The sequence below is a fragment of the Morone saxatilis genome, unplaced genomic scaffold (genome assembly GCF_004916995.1).
Source record: "Morone saxatilis isolate NCDOM2014 unplaced genomic scaffold, NCSU_SB_2.0 Contig7, whole genome shotgun sequence".
Lineage (NCBI taxonomy): Eukaryota > Metazoa > Chordata > Actinopteri > Moronidae > Morone > Morone saxatilis.
In genome coordinates, this window is record NW_023340246.1 from 8,954,230 (window position 1) to 8,964,479 (window position 10,250).

At 39.9% G+C, this 10,250-nt stretch overlaps 2 protein-coding genes across 2 annotated transcripts in view; both read right to left on the bottom strand.

Annotated features, from left to right (window-relative positions):
- Positions 1 to 2,646, bottom strand: part of ehd3 (EH-domain containing 3) — a 14,705-nt gene extending 12,059 nt beyond the window's left edge. Inside the window, exon 1 of the mRNA XM_035678164.1 lies at positions 1,514 to 2,646. Coding sequence (XP_035534057.1) covers positions 1,514 to 1,740 — 227 coding nt within the window. The 5' untranslated portion in view covers positions 1,741 to 2,646. The remainder of the gene's footprint in view (positions 1 to 1,513) is intronic.
- A 1,320-nt stretch (positions 2,647 to 3,966) lies between these two features.
- On the bottom strand, positions 3,967 to 9,934 carry il20ra (interleukin 20 receptor, alpha). The gene is made up of 7 exons (XM_035678159.1): positions 9,695 to 9,934; positions 8,608 to 8,731; positions 8,008 to 8,210; positions 7,650 to 7,825; positions 7,377 to 7,521; positions 7,004 to 7,140; positions 3,967 to 6,759 (listed from the first exon to the last, which is right to left on the bottom strand). Exons 1-7 carry the CDS (start codon positions 9,741 to 9,743, stop codon positions 5,506 to 5,508), a joined length of 2,088 nt encoding a protein of 695 aa, XP_035534052.1. The 5' UTR covers positions 9,744 to 9,934; the 3' UTR covers positions 3,967 to 5,505.
- Positions 9,935 to 10,250: the final 316 nt, after the last annotated feature.

A 10,250-nucleotide genomic window follows, 5' to 3' on the forward strand; every position in this document is an offset into this window, starting at 1 on the left:
CTGTCTGTCTGTCTGTGGGGTGGTTGCACGAAAGCATACGTATGTGCATCTAGCGGACTGTATGTTTGATATCATATATTTACTGTGTGCGTTTGTGTGTGTGCGCAATTTACCTACACACTACTTTTAGTCACCTTGAAGGAAAACTTGGATTGAGGTGATTATTCTGCTCTTTGAAAGCAAAATTTGGGACAAAAGTGGAAAATCAATACATTTCAGCCATAAAAAGGAAGACAGGCTCTGATTACAGACCTCTGAATAACCGCCATACAAGAGAGACTATATTACCCTCCACCAGCATTTCCTGTCTTTCCATCCATTTTATCTTTCCTTTAGCTGCCAGACAGATATTATTTACATTTTATGACTTGTTAAAATGAAAAAAAAAAGCATCATTATTGTAACTTTTCCTAAAGGAGCCGCACTGCTTCCACATCCAGAGCCTGTGACCCGGCGATATGAAGTGAAAGAGATGCTGGTCGGGAGGTTACTCAGCAGTTTGTACATTCTGCATCTTACTGTTACAATGACGGTGGTGTGGGGTCAGTCTGCTGACTGGTGGGTGTTGTCATTAGTGAAAGAGTAAAAAAAACAAAAAAACAAGAGAGAGTGAGACAGAAGAGGAAGGAGAAGAGAGCAGGGCTGTCTGCACAGTCTTACAGCAGGAAGTCACTAACAGCATCCTCTCTCTGGCTTTCAAAGGCTTACCCCACTAATTACCTGACATGCTCTGCAAGCGTATGTTTGTGCGAGTGCGCGAGAGAGGGGCGAGTCGTTAGTAGCTGCCCTGCAGTTCAAAAAGAGTCCCAACACGCAGCTGCTAATATCTCCTGCTGTCACACATATACTAATACCAGACATACTCCAGGTCACACTGTAAGTTCTCACACCACTCTGAATATACAACATTATTTTACTAGCAAACACTCGTTGTGTAACGCTCACAGGCCATTTCTAATCTCCACCAGATGAGAATAAAAGTTTAATGAACTAGATCGCAGAACAACCCCTAATGTGAAAGATGTTCACCTGTCAGTCTAATCTTGACACACGTATGTACCACTGATAGTATGTGGTATGTACATACACCTCCTCAGGGAGGGCTCCAGTGTCAGGCAGTGCTGTCTCCATATGATTTAGGTTTGCATGCCTGTGTGTTATGTTGGCTGTCATATAAACTGTTTAATGGATTCAATAAAGCTCGCAGAGGTGTGGCTCTAAGCAGTTAGGCTGTGGGTGTATTTTTGTGTGTGATGACTGATCCTTTTGTTATTCTTATTTTTTTTCATATTAATCTTTATGGGTTTTTTTTACCTCATTGCACTGCGTTTTAGGCCAATTGTGTTTCTAGTGTATTACACGACCACGAAAAAACGGCTTCACTGGTGCAGCTGAGAGAGGTCAGTTTGGGCGTGTCAACCTCGCCCTTTCTATCTTTCTGGTGGCGTGTGTGTGTGTGTGTGTGATGCCCCTTGTCATATGAAACTGTGTGTTTGTGTGCTGTTTTTCTCACCGTATGAAGCTTGTCTTGCCAGTGGAGTACTGTCCAACCAGTAACACCATTGGCTTGTTGTCAAAGTCTGCATCCTCTAGAGCTGGAGAGTGGAACTCGTGGAACTTGTAGCTCTCCTCCAGCGGCAGGAGTTTGGTTTTGTAGAGCTTCTTAAGTCCTTCACTGACTGTCTGAAAGACTTCTGGCTCCTTCTTCCTCCTGTCGTCGGTTCCAAGCCAGCTGAACATGGTTGCTGGTTGCTTATTGTTACACTAGTAAAGCCTCCAATGAGTGTAACTGGTCAAAGATGCCTATTCTCGTTGCTGACTGACAGGTATATCCTGAAAAGTCTACAAATTTGTTATGTCCTTGAGGAATTAGATACTCCAAATTAAAACAGTTTCAAAAAGTCAGATGAAGCTCTAACCTAATTCAAACCTAATTTACTGACATATACAAACTAATGCACACTAAATGATATATTTTTCTGGAAAAATCACCTTAAAAGTCTGTTTTGGAAAACAAATTGCTGAAAATCAGCCTCAGGAAAAAAATATATAGATGAAATAAAGCCCGTCAGTCAGTCTGTCTGTCTGTGACTGTTGTTGTTACTGATAATACTGATGTCTGGTCTGATGTTAAATAAAATATATAAAGATTATATATGTTTTATCAGAATTTAAACCTTCAAATGTACTATCATCACCGAGTCCATAGATCCTGCCAAGTCCAGGCCACTTATGCTCCTGGACCAAAGAAACACTGCATTAAATGAAGTTGTTATTTGTTTGCCAATCTATTTCAGTAAACAAACACTGTCCAGAAAGGCCTAAATCACGCTGCTCATGCACAACATCCCGTTACCGCTATTCAATTTTCGTCCAAGGGCTAACTAGCAGAGGAATCCCAAAAATGATGCACCGACCTGCTGTCAGAGCGCAACCACCCTTATTGTTCAACCGCTCCCGCTCTTCAGCACACAAAACAACACAAAACCTCGTCGGGACAAACTAATATTTCTGCCGTTTTCGTGTCAAAAATAAAAAAAAAATACGAGTAGCCTGTTTTGCTAGAGCTACGGGGGTATTTTCTGTCAGAGCTCAGCGCTGAGTGTAGCAGCAGCTGATGTCCTGCAGCTCAATTTAAATGCCGAGTCGAAGGAAACCCGAGCCCGGCGGAAGTGCCCAACGACTGGCAGTCCGACCGCCGCGGTCCCGCCCAGTGATGCGGAGCTGAAGCTGAGAGGGACAACGCCATGATGGATGAGGAGAGGACGAGCTGCCGTTGGAGCACAGTGCGCCACCTAGAGGAAAATACATTAAGTTACACCAACAAACAGCAACTTGGTCCCAGTAGGGTAACTAACTAGTTAGGCTGCATTTACTCAAGTGCTTGTGCTGTAGTTTCCATTTTTAACAACTTTTTCCTACTAATTCACTATGAATTAAAATAGCAGTATAACAATAAAGGGCAAAAGGTTGTAGTTTTTACACATGACGGCTAGTTACCAGGTTACATAACGTTACAAAACATGGTTTAAAATAGTATACATAGCCTCACCTCAACTTGCTCCAACAGTAAAATGCTACTTAAACATTAATATATATTAATGTGATATATAATAACACTTAATGAAACGTTACACATTTTGCTGGATACAATGACTCCTGGTGGAGCTCCATATGAAAACCAATGTGGCTCTAAACATGCATTAACCAGATATTAACCATATCTAGTTAAACAAAAACAACTTCATTTAATGCAGTGTTTCTTTGGTCCAGAAACATAAGTGGCCTGGACTTGGCAGGACCTATGGACTCGATGATGATAGTACATTTGAAGGTTTAAATTCTGATAAAACATACAATGTTTGATAAAAGATACAATCTTTATATCTTTTTATTCATAGACATTACCAGAGACAAAGTCTTAAATAGCCTACAACTGTGCTGAATATAACATCAGACCAGACCTCAGTATTATCAATAACAACAATAGTCACCACCCATTCAGTGTGGCAGCATATGTTTTTGTAGGGTGTATGTATAGTGGTGATATAATGGGAGAAATATATATATTATATAACAATTACAGAAATTGAGATTTTCCAACTTTAAAACCTATGGCTAACAGGCAATTACAGTATCACTAATGAGTATACTTACCTATAGATGTCTATATCAGATACAAGGAATAAGGTAAGAGAGAAATTAATTTTCATATGAAATGTCCTTGCTCTTGCTTGAACAGAAAATGCCATGATCTGTGTTTGCAATATGACCAGCAGATGGCTCTATTCACCCTCGTATGAGAAAGTTAATCATAGTGCAGAACAAAGGTCGGTATGTATGGTAAGCATGTGGACTGCCTGAGAATATGTAAAAGCTGATAAGAGTATCAACCTCTAGTGAGAAAAAGAAAACACTGGTAAAATAACAGGTCTTAAAATCACAGCAGAACACAATAGTTACCAAGTTAATTTGTTTATTTTTGAATATGCAATAATTCTTGCAACATAAAAAACTGTGACAAATATATCACTGACTTCTTTCACATAGTAAAAATTTTGACAAAACATCAAACATATCACATAGTAAATAACCTGAGTTGTGTAAATACATGAATCTGAAACTAAAAGTACCTGTGGGGTTTCATAATTACCCTTTTGCTGTGGCTTTGGATGCATGCAAGTTACCAGTGTACAGGAAGAGGTTTTACAGTAATTTTGTGCCAAAAATTCCCAAAACCTGACCGTGCGGTAACTTCTGTGTGGATAAAATGTGTTATCAAAGCTTCCTTCATATAACATTTTGAGTAAACATGACTTTAAGCAAAGATAATTAAAAAGAGGAACATTAACAAAAGAGCACAATGATTTCCTCCATTATTACACAATGAAACATAATTCATGTAGCATTCTTATGAACATACGATTGTACCAAAGTGAAAGTATTTACTTTGCTTTAACCAGTAGCATCAGTAGCAAATAATGAAGTCTGACAACAGAGGCAAGACGAGGAAATATCCACACCTCTGAACATCTCAAACAGAAAACAAAGGCACAGATAATATTGACACATACTGCAGGTGAGGCAACTTCATTATTTATACAGTTTCTAGATTGAATAGAAAAAGTGCTATAGTTTTAACTTCATCATCACAAAAATGCACATCTTGTCCTTGAACATCAGTATTTCCCTCATATAATATATTCAGCAGTGGTGGATTATTACATAAAGTATGCTCTAGTCACTGACCGAGAAAATGAGGAATTATAACATTATGATTCTGCCACCAACATACCAATAAAAATACTGTCTCAACAAAAACAGTTTAAGTACTTCACCTGGAACTAAAACAGGAACAGAGTAGACCACAACCAAAACTACCCACAACTACTGCAACTATCAAGTAAACAGATATTTTTTTGTTAAAGTAGAAGGCAACACCAACATAAAGTTTCTTTATAGGACTTTTTAACTACTACTAAATCTCCAGAACTCACTAAAATCACAATCACAAAGATTGTGCAATCTGTCCACAATGTAATCTAATCTGGTATTTTTATGATAGTTCTGGAAAATGAAACCGGAGCAGTTCATTGGTGCTCTTTTGGCTTGAGATGTGACGCATTAGTGACCATGGAGTAATATGGTTTACATTTGTATCACACAGCGTTAATCAGGAAGAATCCTTTATCACAGGTTATCTTTTACAAGAAGTCTGACTTCATGTCGAGCATAAAACAATGATTAGACTGAGTTAGTCAGATACATCATAAATCAGGATAATAATGATAAAGCAGCAACATTCGTGTGTATAAAAGACCCTACTACAGTACTAAGTGCTCCTTCGAATTTAATATTATCACGTGTGATTTAAATAAAACTGATTTCGTACAATAATATTTCCATGATTTTTATTTCTATCATGATATTAAATTTAAGTGTACGGTCTAAGTGCAGAAGAACATTTTTCTGTAATAATGGGGTAAATATATTGATGAATATCATCTACTGGTCCATCGAGATTACCAAGTTCCATTTGGTCAAAATATCATCCACCTCCCACCCTCTTTCCCCACCTCTCTCCATCTCTTTCTGTGCCTCTGCCGCTTCCTCGGACCCTTGTCTGACATACACGTTTTCCAGCTTCAACTCTCCCTTCGTAGCATTCACTTCCTCCTCCTCCTCCTCCTCCTCTCCACACATCCTGTTCTCCCTCCCTTTCTTGCCCTGCATCAACCCTTCCTCCCCGCTGAACTCCATCCCCATCTCTGGCAACACTAGTTGCCTGGTCTCGGGATCCCAATCAATACAAATAGTTCCCTCCTCTTCCTCCTCCTCCTCTTCCTCTGTTCTGTCCGCGGTAGCCAGTCTCAGAACACCATAGTCATCTGGTAAGAAATCTGCCTGGTCAGCATGGGAGGTAGACATGCCTTTGATACTCTGAGAGGCATAAGCCGAAAGAAGAGGTGCTCCTTCGCTCTCGCTTTCTTCCTCCACACCTCCACCTATCTTTCCATCTCTTATCGCTCTCAACTTTCCATCCATCTCTTCCTCCATTCCTCCCTCCTTCTTTGTTTGTAGATTTAAAGGCACATGGAAGAGGCCAATTTGTGGGGTTTTGTTTATAAATAAACCAGGAAACTCTCTACCCTGCTTCTCTCCATCCTCCTCTCCTTTGGTTGCTCCCTGAAGAGACAGTAATGGCGTCTGCATGTGGGTCGGTGGAACAGAATTTACCTGTGAGAATGCCTGCGCCTGTATAAGTGTGCTCATCTCTGTCGGCATGTGTGTTTGTGAGCAGGTGTGGGTTGACTTCTGCGAAAGGTAGGACTTAGCATGAAGAGCGTGAACTCCAGTATGGTGACCATCCCCAACTCTCCAATCTTTCTTCTTGTAACTGTCTTCTGCTGCGCCTTTCAGGTGTATACCTTTCAGATCATTTCCATCTTCCCCACCATCATGCCTCCTCTCCTCTCTTTCTTCCTCTTCTCCTCGGACACTGATTGTAGGAGCTACGCCAACAACCCCATAGTCAACAGACTCATCATCCCAGGGTTCCTCAGGCTCTGGGGGTACTTCCCTCTGTGCCCTCTGTGGGGCATATCCTGGTGGTGGTTCTGCAAAGGGTCTGTCGTGCTTTGGGTAATTACGGTCTGATACGTTGCTTTCGAGGTCTGATGGCTGGATGATGGTGATGAGGGTGATGTTGAGATTCTCAGGGGGGGACATCAGAGGGGGCTGATGAAAAGGAGGTGGGTTCTGGAAGTTGAAGGAGTGTGGCATTAAAAGACTGACCTTTCGCTTTTGAAACCGTTTTGAAATAAACTTGACATGCTGAGAAGCCATGCGATGGTCATGTATTATTTATCACATACCAATTAGACACTAAAATTGATATTGCGAAAAAATTTAAGATGCAATTTTGCTAATTTTAATTACATTAAGGACAAAAATTAGACAGGAAGTAGAGTCATCGTGTGTAAAATGTGTGTGTTTGCATTACCAGTATATACGGGCTCTTCTCTTCTTTCCCCGTCAGGTAGTAATAGAGAACGTAGCCAACCACTAGCAGCATACACATGCACACGAGTGGAACAACAATACCCACAACCACCCTCCGTAGCTGGCCAATCACAGGGTCTGGAGGGAGATGGGAAACAGGAACATGTCACACACACTCACTTTTGTATAAAATCCAAAATGCTCTCACTTAGCTATTTTTCTTGATTGACACAGGAAATAAAAGATGTTTGAGGAACACACATCAATCTCTCTTTCACTTACGTATCAGGTTTAGTTACATTCCTTTCTACCTGTCAATCAGAGAGGGGAAATATTCACTCTCTCACACTAACACACATGCAATGTGGTTGTACCTGGAGGCGTGGTTATACAGTGCCATGCTGACGAATGACAATGGAGAGGGATTGAGATTAACCTTGCCATGGCAGAGAAGCAGTACTTAGTATCATATTCCATCAAGCGGTATTTGTATGGAACGGAGCCAATGGGGATATAGCTCTACAATACAAATACACACACACACAGATTAGTCAGTGTTATAGGAGAACTTAAGGTTTGCTTGATTTAACAACCCGTTTGTACCGGGAGGGTGGAACAAGCTAGGACTTTCATGTATTTTTACTCACCGTCTGTATGCGACGGGTATCGCGGATGGACAGGTTGTAAGTCATCTGGAAGTAGAGTGTTGCCATAGAAACCTCGGGGGTGTCATTGTTAGGCTGGTATCTCATTGGTCCCCTCAGACTGATGATGGCACTGTTGTCCTCTAATTCTACGGAAACCAGTGGAGGGCCAAAAGTAGCTATGGAGATAGACAAAAATATTTAGTTTTAGTACATTTTAAACATTTTAAGCCAAAATATTAATTCTAAGTTATCAAAAAGTTAAGCCAAAAGGTGGTATTTTCTCTTAAAGATTAAAAGTCAACTGTCTTTTTGTCCACCCTACACCTGTGTGTATTTCCCTTGTGTAGTTTTAACTTACTGTCCGAATGTGGATCGAATCTCTTGCGTGTAAAGGCCCATTTGGACGATGCTCTCCGACTCACAGCACGAACCCTGGCATAATAGCTTTGCGTCAGATCCCCTGTCTCATTGCTCAGATCGCACCATTTCCGCACTATTTCTGTACACCGACGCACGTCCCTCCAGCGCACCCGTTTTGTGCCCTCAACACTGTCACCGTAGCTGGGAGAGACAAGAGTAGGTCCACACAGATCAGAGGATGACTGACACTCGGACAATAAGAAAGGAGGGAGTGAACTTGAAAACATACACCTCTCCTTGTTTAATTCCCCTTCAAGCAAGAAACTTAAATTACATAGGCTGTTTCTTAGCTCTAGTTACATTTCTCTTTTGTTTCTTTTTGTCTGTAACTTCCTTTGAGACTTGCTGAAGAAAGGTGAATATATACAACAACTTCAACTTTAACCAGGTTAAGTCCAAGGTAGTTACAGTAGGACCAATGTGCTAAAAAAGAAAAAAAATATTTATAACTTAAAGACAATGACTTTGTTCCCAGGGACACTAAAAGAACATACTTTATTAATTCACTTTTTATTTAAACTCTAAAATCTTTACTTACATGGCATACTGCACTGTAAAGTGTGTGTCATCCAGTGTGCCATTTCCTGGGAGCCATTGCAGTACATTCCTCAGATTCAGAGAGGAGAAGATGACATTGACGGGGCTGGGAGGAGAGGAGGAGACTGAGAAGAACAAGAATAAAAAGTTGAGATTAAGAAAGATAAGTGACACACAATACAGACATGTGTTTATCATTAGAATTTCAATCAGTTTTCTGGTTACATATTGCAATCTGTCTGGGTGGTTAACTTCCTCTTATGGTTTCACAGTAGTTGTTAAAACCTCACTTGCTGTGGGATTGTCTGTTCATAAAATAATAAAATGTAAACAGAGTAAGTCATAATTTAACTCGTTTTAGTTCTCTATATACAGTGTATACAGTAATGTTTGTTCAGCTATTTCTGCATGGGACACAAATAATAAAAGTTAGTTTAATCTGGTTTACCCAGTTTTGTAAATTACAGACACGTGAACCTATGACAAATTAAACCAATTTTTTTATGTATGTACACACCCAAATGACAGGGCTGTGACCCATTCTTGAGCCGATCTTACAAAGGCCTACATAGTAACAGTTGCTATTTTGACACTTAAGTTTTTATTACTGTGTTATACAACTAAGGTCAGCCTGCACTGACTGACAGACACCATAAATTCATGTTTGCTATTGCTAACAATATTTGCATCATGATTCCAGTCCAGGTTGCAATGGGGATCATATTATAACAGCCTACTTTGGATACACATAATAAAAATAACTGGACAAACAGAGCTCCTGTGGTTTGGATAAATATTAAATCAGATCTGCTCTATAGTGAGATTTAACTCAGTAAATGATTGAACGAATATGCTCAACATTGACAACAATGACATTCAAAATACTGTGTAGTCAACCTTGCAGTCAGAGTTTTTACTACACACACAGAAGTAGCCTAATAAAACAATAATACACGCTTAATATAAAGTGAGCTTGTCACGGGAATAAGCCTAACGTTAAAATAAAAATATATAAGAGAAAGAACACAAAAAAACAAAAACAAGTAGCCTATAATACTACTCGTTATGTCAGTTGAATGCAGTCATACCTGAGCAGTGCAGAGCCCCCAGGTACAGAAAGAGTAACACTGTCCACATTTTTTCACAACATTTTCGGCAGCTTCTCGGCTCCCCACCTGCTCGGACAGTAGCTGCCGGCACTCCACACGATGAAAAAGAGTCAGCTAAAACAAACAGAAAGTAAAAACACAAACAAACTGCGAATTATGGCGGAGTGCTTGGGTATCAGCCGCCTATAACCGGTACCTCTGCGATTAAAAGAAGCCCTGCGACAGGTTTCCGTGAATGAGGAAGGAATGTGACCTCACTTGTTTGTGCACTTTACACCTGAGCAGCTGCGTGTGTGTGTGTGTGTGTGTACTACTAGCCATTGCAGGAAAATATATTCCTTCAAAAAGTGCCAAACCTATACTCTATCTTAGAATAACCCTACAAAATGTCCCTTATATTTTTGGTTTATTTATTATTGCTGAATCAACATTGTAGCATTTAAATGTACTTTATTTAGTGTAGTTTTATTTACAATTAACAGTTCAAAATATTTTACATGATCATATATTCTTTATATAGATATTATTTTCACAT